The 26,073-nt window shown below is 40.0% G+C and overlaps 1 protein-coding gene across 1 annotated transcript in view; it reads left to right on the top strand.

The window, feature by feature from the left end:
- Positions 1-23,538, top strand: part of epha4l (eph receptor A4, like) — a 43,292-nt gene extending 19,754 nt beyond the window's left edge. The window contains exons 4-18 of the mRNA XM_066709300.1: positions 846-1,001; positions 3,732-4,067; positions 10,096-10,220; positions 10,606-10,765; positions 11,089-11,200; positions 14,292-14,350; positions 14,487-14,600; positions 14,705-14,890; positions 17,027-17,088; positions 17,311-17,520; positions 17,672-17,821; positions 18,285-18,478; positions 19,653-19,808; positions 20,047-20,984; positions 22,264-23,538. Of these exons, the coding sequence (XP_066565397.1) occupies positions 846-1,001; positions 3,732-4,067; positions 10,096-10,220; positions 10,606-10,765; positions 11,089-11,200; positions 14,292-14,350; positions 14,487-14,600; positions 14,705-14,890; positions 17,027-17,088; positions 17,311-17,520; positions 17,672-17,821; positions 18,285-18,478; positions 19,653-19,808; positions 20,047-20,161 (2,135 nt within the window). The 3' untranslated portion in view covers positions 20,162-20,984; positions 22,264-23,538. The remainder of the gene's footprint in view (positions 1-845; positions 1,002-3,731; positions 4,068-10,095; positions 10,221-10,605; positions 10,766-11,088; positions 11,201-14,291; positions 14,351-14,486; positions 14,601-14,704; positions 14,891-17,026; positions 17,089-17,310; positions 17,521-17,671; positions 17,822-18,284; positions 18,479-19,652; positions 19,809-20,046; positions 20,985-22,263) is intronic.
- Positions 23,539-26,073: the final 2,535 nt, after the last annotated feature.

Below are 26,073 nucleotides of genomic sequence, written 5' to 3'. Positions count from 1 at the left end.
CAGGCGTGCGGCTTTGTTCTCGGTCTCCAGCTCAGTTTATGTGCATTCTTTAGTTCAGTTCATCTGTTTTTTTGGTTCATTTTTCGTTCTTTTTTTAAGTCAGATTTGTAAGGGTGAAACAAAAAACCCATGTGCTTTGGTACTATAGCCAAAAGGCACCTTGAAAACTGAACCTAATGTGATTACATTAACTCCAAAGCTCTGCAGTCGTAAATTTTTCATCCAGGTTATGACTTTGAAACTAGGCATGTCCAAAGAGATCATATCACTGAGGGAATTGTACGCAGGATTGAAGATTAAGTTGATAGGGATGCTATTAAAAAGAAAAGATGCAATTTTGCTGTTTCATGTTGGAGTGAAGTCTTGTCAGAGCGACTAAGACTGCATTAAAACATTTTATCCTGCGAATGACTGCGAATTACTGTTGTGCTAAGGAACGGCAGAGGGATGGTTTGTGCTTCCTGATAAGGGCATGCCACAGTCCAGAGATATCAAAGCCAGAGAGAATGAGGGCAATAAAGAATCCAATACCATCTTAATCAAATATGCTTTATACTTCTACAGCCAGTGTTTGATTTTACAGATTTCCTGATGTCAATTAAGTCTGTTGCAGGGAAAAGTTCAACAACTATATAAAGAAAGTAAGAAAATGGGAGAAGTGAGGGACAGGGGACGAAACAACAAAGCCAAAGCCAAAAAAAATTAAAGATGTTCAGAGTGTCTGGATTGACAGCAGTCTGCCTACACAAGATTCTGTTTGCTTAGAGAGTTCAGAAAACATGTCTATCATTTCAAGCTGTAAAAATATCATCACTCTTTTCTTTTTTGCCTCCTCTCTCTTGAAGCCTGTAAGATCGGATACTACAGGGCCCTGTCGAAAGATGTTGGCTGCTCCAAGTGTCCCCTACACAGCTACTCTGTCCGGGAAGGATCGACCTCTTGCACCTGCGACAAGGGCTACTACAGGGCCGAGACCGACCCCGCCTCCATGCCGTGCACCAGTGAGTCATTCGCCTGAGATGAGCTCAGCTACTGTAATATTTATCTTGCATTATTTTTAAAGTAAACCCACGTGGGAACCAGTCAAGGTGTTTTCAGTCTTTTTTTAAAAATAGATTTGAGAAAAGCCTGCTTGGGGCCCTTCAGTGTTCAAATATTCAGATGCTCAAGGGCAGGTGCTACAACCAATTCCTCAATGGCGCCAAATGTTCAAATTCAACCATGCTAAAGAAGTCATTAGCAGCACCCACATCCCATCCTTTCACACTAAGCCCCGTGGTAAATAAATGCTGGTACTGTTGAGATATAGTACCTTGATGTTTTTCGCAGTTGACAAACTTGTGTAATTTTGCCGTTCGCAACGATGATAATCAGGTGTGGGTTCCTGCTCATTATCCCCTCTTTAACTGCTAAATTCTTATTCTAGGTTGCATTTAGTAATCAGTCAGTGTGACAGCACACTAATGAAGAAATAAAACACTGCATCAAAGATTCATTCCTTTGACCAAAGATAGACTATGCTTCACTGGGTTGAAAAATCAAGTTTTTATGCTCTGGAATTTGTAAGCCAGACTGCACCAAATTAGTGCCGTTGAAAGCAAAGAAGAGAGTTTGCATGTTGAGAGAGTGAGGGAGGGAATGCGTCTATTGTATTTAAGTATATATTTATATATATATTGGATTAAAGATAAAAACACAAGTTCAGAATTGAGTGTACCCATCTTCAGTTGCATTATTGAAATACGCCTCTGCTTTCAGAAGCCAACATGGATGTCGGGTTAGCTTTGTCTGCAGGTTGACCTCAAGGTGGTTTTCCTGGAACCTCGAGTTTCTAAAGCTTCCTTCCTCATCAGTGTAATGAGCTGAAATGACACCAGGGTTAATCGTGCAAAGTAGAGAGAGGGGATCCCAGTTTCTCTGGGCCAGACAAAAAAATCCTGAGCAGATTTCCGAGTGCTGAGTCCTTCGCATGTTTCAAGGTCAAATATGAAAGTTGTCTCCGTAATTAAAAATGTTGTCTCCCACTGTTCTGATTTTACTCAGGTCACCGATTAGAACATGATGAAAGAATAATTCTTGCGGTGCCTTCCTAAGCCTTTCCTTCAATTGCCATTTAATGTATTCCATGCTCGGCTAAGCCCCCCTGCACAATAATTTCCAGGTATTATAGTTGCTATTTAAAGAAAAAAAGAAAAAGAAAGCACAGGAATGAATTAGAAAACGTTTTTTTTCTCTCCTTATTGGAGATAATGAATCCACATTCAAAATCAAGCATAAACATACTGAGGGGTCTTATTTTTGGGGGTTGTGTTGTTGGAATGAATTCTGCTAATGGGTCCATTTGGTGTAGAACGAGTGAATAAATAGGAGTGCCAGTGCAACTCTACAATTAATAACTGTTTCGACCGTAATAGCAGGATTCATGTTGGTCTACTGAGTAAAGTCAGCAATTAGTGTCAGAAAGAACGTACCCTCTTGTTAAAAACGGGAAAAGCTTGCTGTTCCTATGCTATGTTCACATGCTTGAAAAAAGCTCAACTCAATCTTTAGAAGCTAATAGTGATCACTGGTCATTGGGACAGTCCCTCTGCAGTCTTACTTTTCAGAGTCCAAACTAAGCATGAAGGTGTTGGCTAAAGCAGCGAAACTGGAATGTGAGAGTAAAGCTTTTGGAATGTGCGCAACGCTATTAACTGTGCTGTAAAACGAGCCCTGAAAGCTTGCTTAAACAAGGCAGACTGGGAACAGATCAGAGCATTCTTATTCGTATATATATTGTGGCCTAAAGTTACATGAATACCCTAGTGATATTACTCTATGTCCCATTGCTATAAAAAAGAATCCCTGCCCACTAATTACATTTAAAATCTTGTAGCCTGATTGCTCAATAAGGTTTTAAAGCATGGGAGATTTATTATGAAAAGGAAAAAATACATCCAGGCCTTAAATTAGGAACCCTATTCATAACAAGACAGTCATTTAGGGACAGTCTGCATAAGAGCATAAAAGTGATGGTTTCTTCATTATACATCATGGGCTTAATGACCCAAGATAATGAATGTTTCAGGAGAGGAAATGAAGGTGCTGTCTCTGGTCATCTCGCCTCTTTCCTCCATTAGGTGACTCCTTTTCTGGTCGCAACCCTGAGCCAGACTCAGCGTGGCTGTTTATGTCTCCCCCAATCCCACCTGCTTCTACTCCATTTTCCGCTTCGCTAAGCTCTTGTTTTGACACAGGCATGCCCTGTCCCACATACTAATTACTGACTTTTGCTTCCTAAGAGAAGGGACTTTGTTTGTAGGCTTTTTTTCCCCTTCTCCCCCCATGTGAACAAAGTGGACACACAGCCTGTGAATGTCGATTAAAAGCCCCTCCGCAACCTTTTAACACTTAGAAAAACGTTTTTAGAAAAAGAAAATAAATCATGCCAGTGTCAGGGTTAGCATCCTTCAATGTTTGTACTGCGTCATGAAGGCGTAGCCTATGGGAGTACTTCTGAAATATTCAAACGTCTCCTCTCGCAGTGAATATTTTAAATACTTTATTGCAAAACCAACCAACAAACAACCAAACTAACAAACAAACAAAAAACAACACAGACAGGAATACAGAATCATGTCACCACCATCATTGTGGTTTTTCTAGTTTCAACATCAAGATGCATGCCACTCTGCCAGTTGCCTAAATGCCATTTCCCCCCCCACCACCTAAATCCTGCTCTGTTTCTCCAGGGCCTCCCTCTGCCCCTCAGAGCCTGATCTCCAACGTGAACGAGACCTCGGTGAATCTGGAGTGGAGCTCCCCGCAGTACACAGGGGGCCGGCAGGATGTCACCTACAACGTTGTGTGCAAGCGCTGCGGGGCGGACCTGGCGCGGTGCCGGCCCTGTGGCAACGGAGTGCACTTCGCTCCCCAGCAGCTCAGCCTGCAGGGCACCAAGGTGTCCATCAACGACCTGCAGGCTCACACCAACTACACCTTCGAGATCTGGGCCGTCAACGGGGTCTCCAAGCAGAGCCCCAGCCCAGACCAGTCTGTGTCCGTCACTGTGACCACCAACCAAGCAGGTGAGTCACACAGCCGCCTCTCCGTTTTCTTCCTGCATTCCTCAGCACCACTGACATACAAATTCTCTTCACTTAGCTGTTCTAGATTAAAACAAACACAACAAATAAAAAGAAAAGCAGATGACCTTCTAACCTTTTTGAAAATTATACAACTGTGTCATACTGTGAAGTATTATTATTATTTAAAAAATAAAAATCCCCTAGCAATGGCAATTTGTACAGACTACAAGGAAACCCAAGCGCTTTTGTGAATTTGTTGATTAAAAAGCTTTGGTTTTAATGACTGGGGCTGGGGCTGAAAAGATGCAATAAAAGAAAGGGCAGAGCCACATTCTTAACAGCTCAATTGTCATACAACCATTCAGGTTTCCATTTGTTGTGCAACATTTTATAACCTAAGTTTTTACGATAGACTTTTATTATCCTTTTTAAAATAATTTATAGCCATGGACGTTTGTTATTATTTATTTATTTGTTTTAAATATCGCTGATAAAGCAGGTCCTAAGGCAGCGCAAGCATCTTGATTTATTTTGTGAGAAACAGAATTGAAGTCTCTGTAGACTAAAGCAAAAATGTATATTATTAATTATGGTAAGGGTAGATTTGTAAATTGTTACCTGATGGAAATTGCCTGCTGTGAGTGTACTGGAGTGGCATAACCAGTTCCAGAAGGCTTGCAAAATAATTGCAGTGACATTAACTATTCTAATGGCAATCAGTTTTTAATTACAAAGGGTGGGCAACCTAATCATAGCATTACAAGCCCTAAGTTTGTTTAGCAGTGGCCAGCCAGTCCCAGGGTGGAGACAGGGTCTGGAGGAATCCCATTGACCGCCGGGCCGTGGTCAGGAGTTTTAACACTGCTCTGCTCATTTGTATTGCCAGGGTCAGCCCATTGTTTGCACTTGTGTGGCCGAGTATAAATAAGGGGGCCCAAAGGTACAAAAACAAATACAATTCTAAATAAATAAAAGATTATTATGTCAGGGACCAGGGATTAGGACAAAGACAGGGCCTTGTTCATGAATCCCTCCATCGCATCCCCCCTTTCTGCCCGAGAATCCAAAAGTCCCTTTCATAAGTAACTACTCCACACTGAAATCGGAGTACACTCACTTTTCTTGCATGAAGCGGACCATCAAAAGCAGTAAGGACACCAGGATGTGAGCAGTTACAGCGGAGTATATGGAAACCATATACGTCTGGAAATCTAAATATATATTTCTTTTTGCTTTTTTCTCTTCATCTCAGACAATATGATTGCTCTCTTAAAATGCTTATCACAGTGGACTGAATTTTCATCTCTTCTTACCTCATCATCATTTCAAAAGGCATGCTAGCCACTCTCCTAGGTTTTTACCCCTTTTTCATGAAAAAAAAAAAAAAATCCTTGATCGGGGGATAAGGTTACAGCTTTGGGGAACTAGCAAAGCCTGTTGGGGAGATTCTGAATTTCACCATGAACAATCTGCTTCATAAATCACACATTCCCTGCCAAACTCCTGCCCCATTAAAATTATAGTGAAATGGGATTTCTGCTTTGAAATGCGACAGGCTGTAAATGTGTTTTTTGTTATGTTTATGAGCCATAGCCTGGAGGTACAAGCTTTGCTTACACTTTAAACAGTGTAGCTGCCCATTCCCTGACCTGAATTCCTTCTGGGGACAAACGATGCAAGCAAATCGTGCCAATTGTCACCCTGTTCTATCTCCAGCTCACCCACAGGCAAACGTTTCATTTACGATGTTTTATATTTAATCCTCAGAGGTTGATACGTGCTACGAAAAATATGTGATAGACTACATTTTGGATTTAGAGTTGAAATAAAACACCTATTTAAAACCACTTCGGCAGAGTGTCCAAAACCACAATGCCTCGTGAATGGCTTGCGCTAAAGTAGCTCAATCCCAGAGTCTTTTGAAGAGAAATTTGATTGAGTCTACCATCTGTTTATCCGCTTTGTGAACTTGTCCTGCCACATGAAATCATATTATGTTTGCCTCCTTTGTTAACACACTTTCTGCATATTGTATACATCATTCTAGATCTACTGGGTGAATTGTCAGCTTAAAAAACATTGCAATAGTCTATTTTCACTCTTATATATTTTATCCTGCATGTAATGCCTTGTGTTAAGCACAAACAGGTGCATGCTGCAACTTCCTCATAACTGTCCATCTTATAGTCTTTAATTAAAATGACTTTTTCTGGGCATTTGCATGAACTGTTAATCAAAGCACCGATCCATAATCCAAAGGCTTCATCAAATCCCTTTGCCAAACTACTGAGATAATGTTTAGGCATTTTCCCCCACTTGTGCTCTTAAATCCCAGGCCTTGATGCCTCTCCAATAAAAAAGGCAGAGCTTAGCCTCACAAAGGACAGACACCAAAGACTGTGGCCCAGGTTGTGCTTCGCTGCTTTCCTTGGGTTCTGTCCAAAACTAGGGGGGGAAAAAAGATTTTCTGCCTTACTGTTCTCCAGGGACACATTCCTATGTGAACAATTTTATCACACACTCATTTGGTAACTGAACCTGCTTCAAGGGGTAATGCTACACAGGCCTTGATAAAGCACTTTGAAATGCTTCCTGGATGAAAATGAAACAAATTATACACCACCCCCCTTACCTTTATTTTATTTTTATTCTTTTTCAATATAGTTTCCATTTTCCACCTCAATCTGTTGGTAATTGTTGGGCGGTGTCAGTCACACTGTAGCTTTTTTTGTTCAGTGCTCATATTACAGCACTGGTTTATTACAAAAAGAAATAGTTGGATTACATGAAAATTGGCTCAATTCAGTTCGTCTGGTTTCAAAAGTAGCCAGGAGCCTGTTGGTATTTTGTTTTACCAAGAGAAATGTGTATATTTCACCCCCCTTCATGTGTTGTATTTTATTAATCTGTATAGAATTGAACACCTCTGACTACTTCTTCAGACTTTAATCTTCAAACTGTTCCTCTTCATTAACGGAGAATATTTTCACAGCTCTTGTAATCCATTCAGCACTGTGACCATGATAGAAATTAGTAGGCCGTAGTATACCAGCAGTAATGGAAGCACACTGCAGCAATTGTCCGCTTTTTGAATAACCGGAACAAAGCACTTAAAGGATTTGAGTTTTCAGTTTCCCTGCATCTCATATCTCGGAGTTGGCATTGTAGGTGCAAATTTATGCAAGACACCATTAGTCTTGCTGTGTGGGTAGCAGTTTACTCAGCAGTGATGGTCAAAGTGTTTCTCGTTTCCCTCACTAATTTAGGGGAGTTTAAGTTGTTTCTTTTTCAGAAGGTATTTTAAACATGTGGTTCTATCCAAAGTAATAAATAAAACTGAAAGGAAAAAAATCCACATGATCATTAGGAAGCAATGCGCTGTTTACACTACAGCCTTTGTATTCATTGTTATACAAAGAATCTGAAGGCTTAGTTCTATCTCCACATGTAAATATGGGAAAATGAGGGGATATCAAAAAACACTTGCAGTCGCAAATCTTTAACCGTTCCTTCTCAAACGAAAGGAGAGCAGAGCCCAATTCCAATTTCACCCTGATAATGATAAATGTGTACATCACTCAAAAACAAATCCTACATTATTTTATCATCCTCAATCCCCTGGAGCTTCTCAAATTCATTTTGTTGCTGGATTTGTTATGACATGATTGATTTGTGGAACCCAAATGGTGCGGCCTAATTGTTTAACATAGCCGTAACACATTAGACACAGAGATGACATAGCTTGGCTAAATCTATTTACTGACACACACACAAGTTGTTTCCTGCAAAATGATCAATGATGCATTCCACACAAGTAAAGGATGCTTTAACGCAATAGTTACTTAAAAGCTTTGATGTGGTAGCGTACGTTTCAAAGTATGTAAAAAAATGTATTCTATTATGTTTTATATAATAAATGAGCCATTAATCCTCTGCATCATTTATGACAAGACCACATTTTACGTTATAGACAGCATTAAGATTCATGTCGTTTAAACAGCACTACTTGCAAGAAAGCAGGGTAAATTAGGACATTGCAGCTTGCTTTTCTGAAAGCAATAATTTATCCTGCAGTGCCTCTAATTCAAGGTTTTCTTGCTTGAAACATTTAGCACACCTTTGTGGGCTCTGGTTATGAAAGTCATGTGTGTGTTTTACCTGTCACACTGGGGCAACCCTCTAATTGAAACAGGCTTGTTTTCCTGTTTATCTAAAGTCACTGATCTTAATCTCAAGGAAACGTGTGCTGCAGACTGGCATGTTTCTGTTGGCAGGTCTGGAGGTATCTTTATATAAACTTATAGGAAAACGCTGGTATTAGATGAACTTCCTAGCAAGCAGGCCGAAACAAAACAGGCAGTGTTTAGGTTAAATAGAGTGCAGGGTGGCTGAGGAATGCAAAAGCTACACTTTGTATCAGAACACTCACTAACATCTGACAAACCCTGCTTTCTCAAGCTGTGTTTCACCTAACAGTTGACATACTCCATAGGTTAGCGGCATAAGTAGAGAATTCTGTTATACTGAAACTATGTGAGGAAGCAGAACGTCTGATTGTGATTATAATTGGCATGGTTTAACACATTTTCAATATACCTGAACAAATTGATGTAATTGTGAACAAAAACAAAACATTTTAAAAATCAAAAGGAAGGGAACTTCTTTCCAGGAAACTGTAATCATACATACACGTTTTCTAATGGCTCATCATCTTAAAAAACTGTCAGCTGTTGAGATTATTTTGGTTTACCTGCAGTTGTCTCCTATGTCCTCCAGACAAGACACAAGCACACTAGCTGGGCTGTTCAGAACAAATGATTACCTAGAGTCAATCATCTGAAGGGGCCAAGTGTGGCACTAAAACAGTGTGGGGGAGAAAGTCCGGCCATATGTCGGGGTCTCTCATTGTCTCAGAACACATTTCACTCATGGTCGCCTCTAATGGTGTCCGTCCATTTCCTGTTTGTATCCCCGTTTGAGCTGACTTAATGAAACTCGTGTCACTGTCCACTTTGCTTGTCAGGGGCCCTTTGAACACGGTTCTGACTCAGTGCTTAGTGCAGTTAGGAAGGGGGGTGGGGGCTGGTATTGTAGTGGATAATACAGACTCAAGAGGGAGGGAGAGAGGGGGCAATCAATTTTTAGAAGGTGTTTAATTTCAGGTTGTTCAGGAAGTGAAAGACAGGAAAGGGCTTTGTACGTAACTGCAGGGAGCATGGTCCTCAATCCACACAAGAGCAGAAACAGATTTCAACAGAGGAGCAGTTTTGGATTACTGTCTCTTTGAAACTCAGTTCAGCCTTTTCAGTTGCAGGCTGTGTTTGTAAAATGGCACCCTCCCTCTTGTGTTGTTATGTATCAAACCTTGGAAATAGCTGTGGTAATAAGTTATAAAAGATATTGGGATGGATTTTATTGGAGTCTTTACAGAATTGCTGAAGGGCCTCTTTAATCCTAGATATCCTCAGCCTATGAGATAGTGAGAAAGAGATCGATTACCACATGCCAGCTTCCTTGATATGTGGAGATGTTAAATGAGTTTAGATAACATTTTCAGTTAAATGGGGCTGCCGTAAAAGTTTCATAACAGAACAGGTCCTTGTTCTCATGTACATCAAATGTGTTTAGAACTGAGACAGAGTTTGTGTCTGATAGTAGTAGGTAGTAGGAATGGTGGTTTGTGACCGAGGGTCAGTCAGTTGACGCAGAAAACAATTAAACTCTTTCTTCACTAGGGTAGATCATTTTACAAAAGCCAACAAGTTGGTGAGAACTACAACAAATGGTGGGGAGAGAGGGGGGGGGGCGCATGTGAACTACCCATTTATTTTAGCTGTCTTTCAGAAACACAGCTTTCAAAATATTGGTTAACCATTGTGAAGTTAACTTGATTGATGTTCAACCTTCTCTTGGTTCTTTGCTTAGAAGATAACAAGAACAAACTGAAGCCTCCAACATAAGAGACAAATGTTATTAAAAACAGCACTAATCATTGCATTTTTCTTATTTTTATCATGATCATTTCTAGCTCCCTCTACTGTTACATCCATTCAAGCTAAAGACATAACACGGCATACAGTCTCCCTGGTGTGGCAAGAGCCCGAGAGGCCGAACGGGGTCATCTTAGAGTACGAAGTCAAGTATTACGAGAAGGTAAGGTGACAGCGTAGTTCTTTGGTAAACCTTTAGCAAATAAAAATATTCTCACGAGTAAAATAGTGAAGAAAACAAATCAAGGAAACAAGATAGTGTTTCTGTTTGGAGACTTTTGAGCATTGCACGTTTAATTCAGTAAACTCCCACTAATCACCAATGTCATCCCATGTCTTCATATTTGTAGTACAGACAAAAAGAAAAGTCTGATGGGACATATTTTAATGACCTATTAAAGCCAAATATTTTTTGTCTACAATATTATATTATATATGATCTGTGTATAAAAGAAGTTGATCTGTTTAAGGCTAGTTTGAACAAATAATCCTCCAACAAAATGAAACGATGAAAAAATGGTTGACTTTTTTCCCCCCAATCCCACCAGGATCAGAACGAGCGAAGCTACCGCATTGTGAAGACTTCTTCACGAAACACGGATATCAAAGGCCTCAACCCTCTGACATCGTACGTGTTTCATGTGCGCGCCCGGACAGCGGCGGGATACGGAGATTTCAGCGCTCCATTCGAATTCATGACCAACTCCGGTAAATATCGCCAATGCATGCACTCTGTTTATAGCTTAATCATCCTCAGCACCATTTTGAAATAATCTGCCTTGGGTAAATGGTGCGTTTCAGACAAATCAGTTATTTATGTATATTTTTATGAGACTCCCTCAGTGTTGCTGAACTGACTGAGAAATTCTCTCTGAACTCCAGTTCTTAAGTTCCACGTAATTAAAAACAATATTGAGCTTATAGTGACCATATGCAACTAGGAGGATTTGCCTTAGTAACCCCGAATGGTCAGGTTAGGACTTGAGCACAGCGGGGAGGTGAACCTAACAGGCGACGGGTTTGTTTTGCAGTTCCCTCAGCTATCATCGGTGAAGGAGCCAACCCCACGGTGCTGCTGGTCTCAGTGGCTGGGAGTGCGGTCCTCCTCATCATTCTCATTGCAGCTTTTGTCATCAGCAGGAGGTAGGTCCCTGAGCTCCACTTTATGAGTTTATATGCTGCTCTGTTTCCTTCATTGCAGGCGAGGAAAGAAGTGGGGGGCGGGGTGGGGGAAAACCCCAAAACAAAACAAAAAATCCTTCTCCCGAGTAAATCGTCGATTTGCATGAAAAAGACCCTAGCATCAAAAAGACCCTTTCTCTCCTTGATGGAATTCTTCCTGCATTCGAGGCAGCATCCTCCCGAGGCAAGGAATGACAGCTCCTCTGTTCCCCGACTTCTCGTGGAATGTAAACAAGGCGATGTGATTAATTGTCAGCACCATTAGCGATCCCAGAGACGAGAGTGGTGTGTGTTGGTTGTGTCTTCCACAGGAATCGTTCTTTTCTGAACACGCCTGAAACAAGTAGAAACAGGAGAGCCTGCAGAACTGGCCTGCAGAGTGCAGCTATGTAGATATGTCAGTGGTATGGATTCTGTGGTCGGCGTTAGGTTGTGAACGATATGCGCTAAGAAGGCTGCTTCCCACATTTGTTTTGTCTGTCTTCAACGGCAAACAGAAAGACATGTTCGATATTGATCAGATACATAAAATACAATGTTTTTTTTCTCCATTTAAAGTTTGGCTATGCTCACACAAGACTTCAAAGGCTTAGAGCAGAGGACTTTTCTTGCAGTTGTGAATGGAAGCATCTGAATGCTGTCTTTCTGGTTGTTTTATCATATTCCAGATTCACAGGTGTGCCCGATCATTGTGACAGTTTGCAAGCACAATTGATTTCACATAAAGGTTCTGGCGTACATTTCCCATCACATTAATTGCTTCAGGAATCTGCTTCCCAACCTAATTGAAATACATGTGACTAGAATACAAGACCGCGAAGGTGAAATTCATTGTCAGACCTGATGACTTAACGCCTGTCCATTCCTGCTGATGGCTTTATTATAGGGGGCGAGATTGATAGCGTGATACATTGGAATTTTAATTATGGCCCCTTGCCTGAGAAAATCAGCCCAGTCACCCGCCTCCCCTCCCCTGTACGGAAATCGTTTCAGGGGGGACGCTGAGCACAGCCTGCTGATTGGACCTCTACGAATCACTTTTTAGAAAATGAAATGTCAGATTCGTGGCCCAGTATTGATTTTTCTTAACTATCAGCCATAAAGCTGTCGGAATGAAGCCAGGTAGAGGGTATTCGGTGGATATGAGCTCTTCCACCACAGAGACTGGGATGGTTGTGCTGTTGTCACGTGCTGTCCTTTAGCTCTCGGACTCCGAAAGAGAATTCCTGTTTAAATTGCATTAGGCAAGCACTGAGCACACAGAGCCGGTGCTGAAAGGGCTGACAGGAGCGCTGGCTTCAGAGAAGATAAAGTCTATTAAGGAGTGCTCTCGGCAACCATTCAGAAAAGCCTTCCCTCTTTAGTATTGAGTGGCATCATTCAGTGACAGGTTGTTGTGTAGAATTGCACCGTTAAAGTAATCACACGTCTACCCTGCTTCACCCTGTGGGAATTAGTCTGTTAGTTTACAGACAACTGGATTTAAAAATAGGATTTTACAGGAAAATATCAGGTCCAGTTACAGGAATGGAACGGCTACTTAGTGCAGAAATCGCCAGCATTAGTCTGCTCTAATTAAAGTGGGGTGGCTGATACGGGGCAGGCACAGTGTAGACTTTACAAGGCCGTGGTTATCTCTGTAAAGTATGCCTTGTTCAATCATAATTATGCCGGTCTTTGAAGATTTTATGATTCTTTTTATTATTATTACTGTTTACACTGCTTCTTTCCCCCACTTCCGCTGAGTTCCACCCACAAATGCATTATGCATTATGTCCGTCTGTTTTTTTCACAGATATGCTGCTGTGCATGCCTTTAGTGTGCTCTTTATCATTACTATTTTTACTGTTTTACTATAATAAAAAAGTTTGGGCAGGGAACGCATTCTTGACCTAAGATAATAAATTATACAGGGACAGCTTTATCTAAGGATACCTCCTACAGGGAGAAATAAAGACCCGAATTAGATCGGCGCTGTATTCATAGGGCAGACTTGCATTTTGAGGTATTGTGCAAGGTGTTATTGAACTGTAAACGCCCTCTTCAGTAGATGTGTCGTGCTCAGGGAGCTCGTTTAAAACGGCATCTTATATTGTGCTGAAGTATTTCAAACCTCCATGACTTTGTATTTGCTGGAACACGACATAATGGCTTTTGGGTTTACAAACAAGTAACTTGTTACAAAGACCCTCAGCGTCCTTTATAATTCAGAGTGGTCTTAGAATAACTTGAGCCTCAAACAACAAAGCAGGCCCTGAAAACTCAGCTCCCTGTCATCATTACCTGCTGATGTCCCCTTTGTGCATCCCAGCAGCACGTTAAAACCAGGAGGCTCTCTGGGCCTCCTTCTGTGGTCCCTCAGGCATTTCAACTATCCCACACATTTCTCAGGTTCTTACCTGGGACCCCCTCCCTACCCCCTCCTGCCCCCTTCTACATCTTTAATTACCACCAGTTCATACAACTGCTTTCTAAAAGCTTCCTCAGGTTTTTTTTTTTAGCCAGGTAAACTGCCTTCTGGAAGTCTACCCCCTTCCCAGCACCCCCTGCCACCTCTTTCAATGGGCTTCTGTGTGCTCTTAGTTTTCCTTTGTGTGTCTATCCCACAAAATGGTGCTCTGTGGTCCCCGCTGCCTCAGGCCTCTTGGAGGTCAGCAGGTGACAGTGGGAAAGGTGGGGAGGGCGGGAGCCGGGACGGTGCTGGGGCCGTAATTAAAAGGTGGCATTGAGCACAATGGCCATGTTTAAACAGTAATCTTGTGTGTTGCGTTTCCTCAAAGCAGGTGGTCCTGCCTGATTTTATTTTCTTCACACTCCCATACTGTTTTGTTCTTTCCTTGTTTTAAATCCTCTGTGTTTCCATTTTACACATGGCAGAAGAATGCCACATCATGCATTCTCTGCATTCATTCAGATGTTCTCAAGAGATGTTTCCCAGCGGTTTATGACCCAAAACAGATGGGATCTCACTTTAAAAATACACCCCTATGTATCTCTTGCTGGGTGGCATACACACTTTTGAAATGTACTTTTTGTTTATTACTATTTCTAGGAGAAGCAAGTACAGTAAAGCGAAACAAGATGCAGATGAGGAAAAACACTTGCACCAAGGTAAGATTCACTGTAACTATAACTAGGCTATATTAATCAATAGAACTGACCTAAACAGATACTGAAACCATAAGAGGCCAAGGGACAAAAACCTATATATCTCCTATGCATGAATCAAATTTTCTTTCCTTGTCAGGTGTTCGAATATACGTCGACCCCTTCACTTACGAGGACCCCAACCAGGCTGTGCGAGAGTTTGCCAAAGAAATCGACGCGTCCTGCATCAAGATAGAAAAAGTAATCGGAATTGGTAAGTGAGGTTCTATTGGCCAACAAAATGAGTCTGCATATTCTTAAAAAGCCTGTCCAGCCAAGTCTCGCTCTGACAGTGATTGGCGTTTATTTTCCCCGCAGGAGAATTTGGAGAGGTGTGCAGCGGACGCCTAAAAATGCCCGGGAAAAGAGAAATCTGTGTGGCCATCAAGACCTTGAAGGCGGGCTACACCGACAAGCAGAGGCGGGACTTTCTGAGTGAAGCAAGCATCATGGGACAGTTTGACCACCCCAATATCATCCACCTGGAGGGAGTCGTCACCAAATGTAAGTGGAAATCTGGCCGCTTGACCAAACCCACAAAGATGCCAACGCGAGCTGAAATCTGCACCCGCTTCCCTGGGAAAAGAACAGATGGAGCCTATCTTGTCATAGCTAATATGTTAAAATCTGTGTGTTGCACCGGTCATTAATCTTGTTGTCAGCTTTAAATGAGTTTACGGTTTAGAGTGATATCTTATCTGCAAGGCAGCTTGTGTCTGATTTTTGTTTCCCCCGAACTGAATACCCGATATGCATGCGCGTATGCATTTATGCGCGTGCATGGTTTACAAAGCCGTCTTTTAGGTGTGTGTAAGACGAGGAACATTGTCAAAGGGTGCAGGGAGACAGATGGATGGACTGGTGCAATGTATCGTGACAGAAACTGCCTTTATCTTCCCCGGAAGATAAGCTTGAGCTGTCTTTCAAACGCATGTCGGCAAGGGAGGTTCCACAATTGTGATCCTTATCTACATTGTGACATAACAAAAAAAAAGGATGCAGTTACCAGAGAACCTAAAAAGACATTCTCGGCAGCCAGTGCTGTGCGTGGGCTAATGCAGACTTACCTTTTGTGTGGCAGAGCGATGTGCAGAATAAGAGCGATCTTATTCTGAGGCAAGGCCACAGTCCAGTCATAATAATGATTCACTGAAGATAATGTCAACAGATATTATAGGGATAAAAAGGAAGACACTGAAGAAAAGCCCGAGCTGGAAGAACTGTTGATATCCTCTCTTATGCTCAGTTGCTTTCCGTTTTTTTGGTTTTTTAGATTCCAGTAAACAAATTAGCCTCTCAAAGACAAGTGTGTTGGTGAAATCTGTTAAGAATCCATTATTTTAATTACAAAAATTTCACACTTTATAAAAAGTGGCCTACTCACATGCTTTTAATGCAATATCCAGCAGGGGCAATTAAATATTTTTAAATTTTTAATCATTTTAACACACTCCTTAAATAAAATGTCCAAGGAAGTGGTTGAGCTCTTTTTTTTTTAAGTCCCCAAGAAGCATTAAAAACCCACAATTGTTAAATGCTATTTGAGTTGGAGGTGATAAATGGATTGGGTCATTTGCATAATGTAGCTGCTGCTAAATTAAAATTATCATTCCAATTTCCAATAAGAGGGAGCTGACCTATTGTGTGCCATTGTGTGCCTCTCAGCAGGCAGTTCTCTCGTATAATAGGCCTGGTCTTGTGAAGCTTTGCCGTCTCCCCATCACTGCCAGGTAATAAGGCATTCATCTCCTTCGCTCCGCCTGATGCGCGATAGCAAGGATAAATTGACGTATTCAGTAAACAAAAAATTAAAATGCAAATAAGATGTGAGGGGCACAGGGCATGCATTTGGAAACTTGCTTCTGAACTGTCGCTTCAGCAACTTTGCACTATTGAGACTGCATACAAAGCTGGTTCATGGCGAAGCTGGTTTTTAAGACTACAGAAGATTTACTGCTCAATGCACTGATTTTATTCCCACCAAGACAGTCCCGCTTTAATTAAGCCGGGTTCCTAGCTAGTGGAAGCTGGAAAACTAGTGTTGTCCCCGAAAAATAAAAGGAACGATTCTGCATATTCTCTCCATTGCCCTATGGTGCCAGATTTACAGAGCATAAGGAGAAACCTTACGTTTTGTCACAAATAACATCTCTGAGGCAAGAGAGGCCATGATTTTCAAATGAAGATGTTTCTCAAGCTTTTCCTTAGGCCTCTATTATTCTTTCTTGTTTTAAAATATCTTGTCATGCCATGTGAAGTAAATGGGTTGTGAATGTGGCATGGTTTATGTGAAATGTATTCACAGCCACACAATTGGTCTTGCTAGCTTTTGAAAGTCATGGCTTTCAGCTTGCATGAGTGCTGAGACAAATCACGAAGCCCGCTGGGATTTACTTTTTCTCAAATTAGATATATTCTCCTTTCAGCAAAACCAGCAAAGGGTTAATGTGGCAGATGGAAGCCAACTCGTTGTTAAATAATTCATCCGACAGAGGCACAAATTTGGCATTTTTAATTAAATTAGACTGTACAAGACTGATGTACAGACAGTGCTTCTATGTGCTGATTTTTTTTTTTTTTTTTTAATCTCATTAGATGAACTGTTTGCTACATAATAATGTCTCCTTACTCCCATTTCAGGTAAACCTGTAATGATCATCACAGAATACATGGAGAATGGGTCCTTGGATACATTCCTTAGGGTAAGTCATCCATCAAGATGCTGACAGATTCAAATATTTTACAAACAGCCGTTCCGTTCCCAGAGAGCCAGTTAATAATTCTACTACTTACAGTTTTCTATATTTACACCTGTTTCTTTGATAAAAAAAGACACAAAAAGAAGGAAAACATTAAGAACCATGCAAAGTCTACACTTGAAAAGACAACAAAACTAACCGTAAGTCCTTCTTGCTGCATTATAGAAAAATGATGGGAGATTCACAGTCATACAGCTGGTTGGTATCCTGCGTGGAATAGCCTCAGGGATGAAGTACCTCTCCGACATGAGCTATGTGCATCGTGACCTGGCAGCAAGGAATATTCTGGTGAACAGCAACCTGGTCTGCAAAGTGTCCGACTTCGGGATGTCCCGAGTGCTGGAAGACGACCCAGAGGCAGCCTACACTACCCGGGTAAGCCTCTTGGGTTATGATACTAAAAAAAAAAAATTACTAGAGGACAAATAGATCAGCTCTGGACAAATATTGGTGGTTGTTGTTGTTGTCATCTCTTTGCACATATGTGGTGGAGGATATTGTAAATAATTCTGAATGTTTCTCACAGGGTGGCAAAATACCAATTCGCTGGACGGCCCCGGAAGCGATCGCATACCGGAAGTTCACGTCAGCCAGCGATGTGTGGAGCTACGGCATTGTCATGTGGGAAGTGATGTCATACGGAGAGAGGCCCTACTGGGACATGTCTAACCAGGATGTGAGTCTGATTTTCTCAGAAACCTAGCCGTAGTCTGTAGGCTCATTGATCGTGCTTTCCGTGACATAAGGAATCAATGTGGTTTATTTTGCTGTAAACAACAGGGGCCTTTATATTTTGTAAATTAGAATAGAATGGGATTTTGCATTTGTTTTAATTAACTTGAGATCCAGAAAAGAGACATTAAACCAAACAAACAAGCAAACCAAAAAAATATGGGATATAAAGGAGAACATCAGTGGGATTTTAGTTTAAGTTCTGCCTTTTTATATATTTCTTTGTACACCGAAATGGTTGCCTGTGCTATTTCAGTATCAGCATGTTTTCAGCCGGACAGCATGAGCTTTTCTCATCAGGCGTGCGCTGCCGTTCCAGAGAATTAGTTGACTGTGCTGTTTGAGTTAGCTGTCATGCGCTTGGAATGTGGACTCATGCCTCGCTTGTGCCTTGCCTTGCTCTGCAGGTAATTAAAGCCATTGAGGAGGGTTACCGTTTGCCACCCCCCATGGATTGCCCTGTTGCCCTCCACCAGCTGATGCTTGACTGCTGGCAGAAGGAGCGCAGCGACAGGCCTAAGTTCGGACAGATCGTCAACATGCTGGACAAACTGATACGCAACCCTAACAGCCTGAAGAGAACGGGCGCAGAGAACACAAGGTCAGTATCGGGACACGTTTACTAACCGTGATGTATTAGAGGCGAGATTGAATGTGACAAGCAAGCTGGAACAGCCATATATTGCTGTGTTTACAAAATCATACGCCTCAGTCCGTACCATATTGGGAAGTAGTGGCCAATTCCACTTCACAAACTAGCACTGAATTCAGATGAGCCCCCTCAGGCTACTGTCTAAAATCAGAAATGTACATTTTATTTTTATTTTTAACCTTACCTGTTGGAGGATATATATATATATTTTAATAAAGATGCAACCATTAATGCTCATTATTACAGTGTTTGATGTGAAAATTTGATACTGGCCACAGCCTTTTAAAAAGTGGGAAGATTTTTACTGTTTACTTTGAAAGAACTAATTTAACTTTTTCAGTTATTATGTAGCCAATAAAGACACTTTTGTTGTGCACATTCATGGTAATGCAGTACACGTATGCCATTTTAAGTACAAATTACTAAATGGCACATAATGGAGGACAGGAAACAAAAACTAATTATGAGCACACATTAAACTAAACAGAAAATGCGAAAGTGGATTTCCTTTGCAGTCGTGACATTAGCTGTTTTACACTGTTTTACAAGTCGTCAAATTACAAAGGCCCCAGTGTGACAATTTGCGCTGTAGACTTGTAAATTTAACTACAGACAGACAGCCTGCACCTCCTCCAGAGTGCCGTTTGAATTGTGGCAGAAATACAGACTGGCACAAAAAAATGAAAATCCATAGTTCTTTAAATAATTTAGAACGTCATATACTTTAACCCAAGCATGGCTGTCCACATTGCACCTAGATGTTCCAAGTTTAAATGTTTAATGAGAAGCTGTATTACGTGTGGTAAAGGGCTTTTAGGTCAGTTTTCGGGAAATGTTACTTTATGATCAGAATCCCATCAGTAAGTCATGAATTTCCAATCTGTGGTGATTTTAGAAGATTAAGCAATCACTGACTGTGTTATACCTGCAAATCCACTGACAGCAGCAAATTCGTTTCTATATGTTTCTGCTTAGTGCTGTTGCAATAATTGTATCAAATGGTTATTAGATTAAAATTAACTTTTTTTTTTTTTGACATAAACTTAGATCTTTTTAATGTGATCTGTGAATTTGTGAACTGTGAAAACGCCTTCGATTGAACAGTCCCAATTTGTTTCCACAGGCCCAACACTACTCTCCTGGACCCCAGCAGTCCCGAGTTCTCCTCATTAGGGTCAGTGGGCGACTGGCTTCAAGCCATCAAGATGGAAAGATATAAAGATAACTTCACTGCTGCTGGGTACACCACTCTGGAAGCCGTGGTACACATGAATCAGGAGTGAGTACAGTTTCACAACCTCACTGTTTAGTCTACCTTATGATTGCCGAAACCGGAATTCTGCTGTGTTTATTATTACAGGGTGCCCAGCAGAAAATGGGCAACATTAGGGGTTGGTCTTACCAGAAACACACAACGGGACCATACAGAGAAATGTTTCTTTGATACACTTAAATATTCCACAGCTTAAACAAATTTCCATCTAATTTTCCATTTTTGTTTGTTTCCATGTAAACAGGGACATGGGCAGAATTGGAATTACTTCAGCAGCACACCAGAACAAGATCTTGACTAGCGTCCAAGGAATGCGGACCCAAATGCAACAGATACAAGGCAGAATGGTTCCTGTCTGAGGCTAAAACGAATAAACTCAAAACTTTTTTAAGGAAAAAAAAAAAAATTAGTTTACCTCATCCATGCACTTTAATTGAAATAAAAAAAGAAACGAAGAAAAAAAACCCTGCACTTTTATAACTCCATCCCTTGCCCTTCGATATTAGGATATTTTGTTGTCTGCACCATTGTCTGATGACAGCGTACTGAGCAGAAGGGCCTTACTGGTGTGCCTACAGCGTAATAGTGGAAGTTGGAAGACCATTCTTTCTTGTCAAACTGTTGTTGTAGTTTAGTGAAGATCCATGGATTTTATTTTGTAAATTGTTTTATCTGATTTGCTGCCATACTTCGTCTTCAGCGGAATCGATGAACTTCAAACACTGTTATGTCTGTTGGGTGAACCTTGCAAAAAGCAGCTTTGGTTTTGTTTTTTTATGTTTTTATTTTTTTCTGGAGTAATGCATTTCCTCAGGACATTCCAAAAAGTCTTACACACGATCAGAAATAGTTGCCATGTCAATACAAGCGATGCTCTTCCGAGTGGCAGCTGCGTTCTCAATGGACCCGCCTGTGGGACCCGCCTACGTTCTCAGTGCTCCGTCACCTTTGCTGGACATAAACATGGACAACTGGTTAGAAAACCATTCTCTGGATCTCAATAATGGACAAAAAGAACCCGTCTTTGTGCGTCTACATTGCAGCCTTCGACTCTCTCCGGTTTTTAACTCTGCTTCAAAGTCTCCACTAGACATTCATGCAAAACTGAGTTGTTGCAAGTTGGTCTAAAAAAAAAAAATCTTGCCTTACTTCATTTGGAAGTGACCTCTTTCTTGCATTAAGGTGAGCATCTAACAAATTATGTGTGTAATATTTTCAAACTACTTGTTTTTCTATACCTAGCAAACAATATTATTCATAGATTTATTTTTTGGGGGAAGTAAATACAGCCCAACAAATATGTTTTAATGTCCCTTGCATTACAATATGGTAAAAGTAGTCAGATATAAAGCAACTAACCATAAAAACATCAAAGCACTGCAATGTTATGGCAGTATTAACCCTAGGGGAGCTATTTGATAGATTGAATGCATCTCAGAATCAACATAAAGTAACCGCAGTTTGAAGTGTAGTCTTTGACCATTGCTGTTCTTATGCCTCAATGCCTCATGATGACTTTGATTATTTTTATTATAAACATTGTAATAACATATATATATATATATATATATATCAACTAAAATAACTGTGATGAAGGATGTTGGTTGTAATATACTAAACATGACAATTTGCTGCGGGTGGATATAGTATACAACTTAAGAGCTTCTCTTCTGTGCAGACATTCGTTGTGCGCTGCTTGTGGCTTTGTGGCGTTGAGTTTGTGTAGTTGTACACATGAAAAGCCCCAACTGAAAACCCATTGGGATTAATGTGAAGGCATTTTAAGCCTCACAGATCCATCAATGTACACACTTGAGGAGTAACAAAAAAGAACTAGCTTAAAAACTCTGGAGGTAATTTGAGGAAACAACTATCAACAGAAAAGCCCCCCCCCCCCCCCATTATCTCAGACTTAGTTTAGTTTTAGCTGTTTTGTGTTGTTATTTTTGTAAGGACTATGTTATCATTACTATATGCAGATGGCAGTAACACCTGAAAAAAATACTGATCACTTATCAGCTAAAGCCGAATGCTCAGGACACAAACTACAGATTCAACATCCAAAGCCTAATTTTCCTCACTTTTAGCACTTGAGATCTGTTGTGGGAAAACAGAAGGAAAGCATGTTAAGCTGTGTGATGGTGCAATATCCCGAGAACTGGTTAAATAACAAGGGGAGATTCGCTTACGCTTGGTGACATGGCTAGAAAGCCGTTAGTCATTTAAGCCTACAAATGTAACACATATATGGAAGAATACAAATATTGATGTAATGAAGTAATGATTAATGCAATATTATTGAAAAACTGTATATTACTTAAACCAACTGTCAGAAAAATAGGTACAAATTTGTGAATTTAACACAGCAAAATTAATATAATTGCTGAAGTGCTTTATAATATGCCAAAAAGTTGGTAGACAACCCCCTAATGGATGTTTTTTCTTCTTCTTTTTTTCTTAGATTTTTCTAACAGGCGAACTAAACCAACCGCCCACGACGATCAACGTCACAGCCCTCTCTCAAAACAGGAAATATATATAAAAATTCTGCAGTGAAGTAAAAAGCATTTCCAGTCCCTTTGGACTCTGCTCCACTTTACTCCGCATCCCAGGACAGAGCAGGCTAGTGAGTAAGCTTGCAGCTAGACTTCCCAAGAGGCCTGAATTCAGATTTTTTTTTTTTTTTTTTTTAAGTATTTAAAGTTCAGCAACTGTTTCTAGATAACCATCAGAGGAATGTAATATAAAAGGAAGCCAATCTTTCAGACGTTTCATTTAAAAAAAAAATATATATATATATATACTTTTTTTGGGGCGATGCATTTTTTTCTTTGCATGTCATGGCTGCATTTGTGTGTGACGGATATCTTCAAAGCGCTTTAGGTAATTCTAGATGTGTCTGAACTATTTTTAAAAACAAACAAAAAACAACCTGGATCTTTGTCACTCGAAGATGTGTTACAGTACTCTGCATTATCAGTATGTCAATGTGTCAAAAAGAGACAAAACAACAAAAAAGTGTGATGTACTGATAGTGTCATTGTACAGATCATTGGCCTTCAGATGACTTTACTTTCAATGAACCTAAAGCTTGACTTGCTCTGCTTTCATGAATCACTGTACAAAAGACCAGATGAAAAGGAGAAGAGACATTTTTATTTGTATTCAGACTGACAGTGGAACTAATATGTATTTTAAACTTACTGCAGGAATGTCTTTAAAAAGGGAAAACTAATGGACAGTGTGTTTGTCTTTGTTTTTGTTCTTCCATACGCACCAAATGTCTGTTACCTTCAAGATTTTATTTTTTTTACCTTACCAATGTTCACACTCTTCAAAAGCCTGTACCTTCAAAGCCAATTCATATGAATGAGAGTTGCATCTATTTTTGTTTGTTTGTTTTTATCCTTTCAAGGACCCGTTTGGAATATGCAAGGACTGTGGGGGGAGGAAAATAGAATGTACTGTATGATGCATTTTAATTTAGTTTATGAAAATCCTAACTAAACATCTTTTTTTGTTGTTTGCATTCAAATGGCATATGAGCTAGACATATAGATGAACTATTTTTTTGTCTTTGTTTTTTTTTTTTTTTGTTTTGTTTTGATGAATTTTAGGTACATGTAACTTATGTCATTTATTTATGGTCTTTTATACCTAGTTTGTAAATTGTAAAATATTAGCAAAATGAAAAGAGTGCAAAATGCATTCTTATTAAAGTAGATACGGTATAAAACTCTTTGTCTCCATCTTAACTTGATCTGAAGGAATTAAAATGAGTGGCTGGGACATTTTCTCCCTTTTTATCCAAAATTTCAAAGTAGGGTTTGATATATATATATATATATATTTAAATGATTTAGTTTTGTCTGAGTCTCTAATATTTCCAGCTAATGTTACAAACAAGTGAACACATTTCAGCTGCTACCATTTTGTAGCAGTGCTTTGTGCAGCACCAAAGATGTTTCTCATTTCCTTTAAACATGCTCCTGTTATACCTTTTATACAGACACCATCAACTGTAACTTGTTCAGGTTTAGTTTACATCTGTAACAATTCAGACCAAACATAGCTGGCTTTTATTTATGCATATTTTCAACATAACCTATAAACATGCATAATGGGGTCTGAAGCAAATTCCAGTTATCTAGTGCTTTTTTAAATTTTAAAACATATTGCTCTTAATGTGGGCCTTGATCTAAGGTTCATGTGTACATTGTTGCTGATTGCACTGTCCATAAAGGACTTTGGCACCAGGAACAGATATGTATACTCGACAATCAAGAAGTGTTTATCTCTGCTCTGTATAATCCACTGAAACGTCGTTCATGGCTTGGCTGGCAGCTGCTGCTTTTGATCACGTTTCGTTTATAATGAATGGAACACATTTTAGTTTTAGATTTCTAAGTCCTTGTACTCAGAATCTGATACTTGTGTCGCCCAGTCGCTGTTTATAGGACACTCAATTCAATGAATCTCCAGTCGTTCCCCTTTGCAGAACCAATGGAAAAGTATACTTACAGAACTACTTATTAGGATCTTGTAAGGATTTTTAGCAAACAAAACATTTTCTTTGTACTTGCAACCCCAATGTACATAACAATTTTCTCAATTAAATATATTACACACTTGGCCTGCACCTCACCAGTTGAAATGTATCATAAATAAATCATAAGTAAAATCCATATATGAAGCAGCAGAAATATTCACAATATAGAAGTTTTATTGAGAAGGCATTGAGCCCTTCCCCTACAGTATCCTGCAACTTGGTAGTGTTTTTCCTTTTTCTGTTTTTTCTAGATTGCATTGAGAACAGAAATTTGATTGACACCATACAGTATGATTAAAATAAGAAAGTAAATAAATAAACATCAACCACACAATCTTACAATTCAAAAAGCTGTTCCAATTAGAGAACCATTGTTACAAAGCAAATAAATGTGGCCATATTGGCACCATTTATAAATTTAATCAACAAACATCTGTTTCCTGCAGTTATTTCCACACAGATAAACACTGATTGTTGACGTCTTTGATAAAATGCAATTCTATAATAACAGCAACCTTCCCTGTAGCCAAGAAAGGTTTTAATTAGGTTTTTAACATATAGTATACCAATCGCCAATTATTAGTATACATTATAAGCTAATAAAAAATACAAACAGTAATACATTAACTTTCTTGACTACTGTAAAAAAAACACAGCTTCACAATTTTTAAATAATAAATCGAAATCAGTGGTATGGCTTTTAGACACTTTCCTGTACAGTAATGTCTTGACTACAGAATCTCAAATGTGCCGTCCACAAATAGCTTATTTCAGTAAAGTAGCTTTAATTTCCTAGTATAAAACCTCATCATCTGTGTTACCCAAGAAGGGATAAAGAAGATTAAGAAACACAACCATGTGGATCAGGCATAGAAATATATTTAAAATGCACTATTCTGCCTTTGTCAGAATTGTTTCTATAATGTGATGGTCGGTACTGAATCCCTTGACTTTTATTCGTCTGCCTCTGCTCTGAGAGCCCACGGGCCTAATGGTCTGTATGATGGAAGTGCCTGGCTGGAGACAGAAGGGAGAGCTGGAAATGGTTCTAGTGGAGAGGCCTTGACAGGTCACAATGGAAGACACTGACACACAGCAAGGCAATATCTGTCTTGGGATATCTTGGCATTGGCCTAGAAATTAAATGTTTCATGCTCTAGCACTTTCTCACACAGGTACTTAAAGGAAAGAAACGAGTAAGTGCCAATCTCGTGACAAACGCATGTCCAGGGCTGGATTCACTGGTTTAACGGTAGACAGACCCCTACATGGGCTCTCTCATTACACAGGAAGGGAAATTGCTTTTGTCATCAGAATTTGAAGGTCTGGAGCCATATTTGTGCTTTGCAAGATCTTCGAGACAAGGTTTCAAATGAATCACCCCGTTTTTCTCTCCTCCTGGAAATAAATCCTGGTGTCACAAAAAAAGTAAAACACAATTGCAGAACAAAGTGTAGCACTCGGCTCTTCTCACCCTTATTATTATTATTTTAATTCTCCCCGTCAATAGGAAGACAGATGCTGAGTGAAGACAGGTTTATGTGCTGATCTTTCTAGATTAAGGATAATTAGCAGTGAAGGGAAAAATCTGCTATGCGGCAGAAATGCATAACATGATTAAAACTACGCATCCAGCACATCTCTGAATAACTGTTAAAACATGTCCCAGTGTTCACTAGCTGATGGCACACAAAGAAACAACACCCTGTAAGGTTTCTGCAG

This window comes from Amia ocellicauda, chromosome 7, assembly GCF_036373705.1.
Source record: "Amia ocellicauda isolate fAmiCal2 chromosome 7, fAmiCal2.hap1, whole genome shotgun sequence".
Classification (NCBI taxonomy): Eukaryota; Metazoa; Chordata; class Actinopteri; order Amiiformes; family Amiidae; genus Amia; species Amia ocellicauda.
This window is presented reverse-complemented; position numbering and strand designations above follow the sequence as displayed.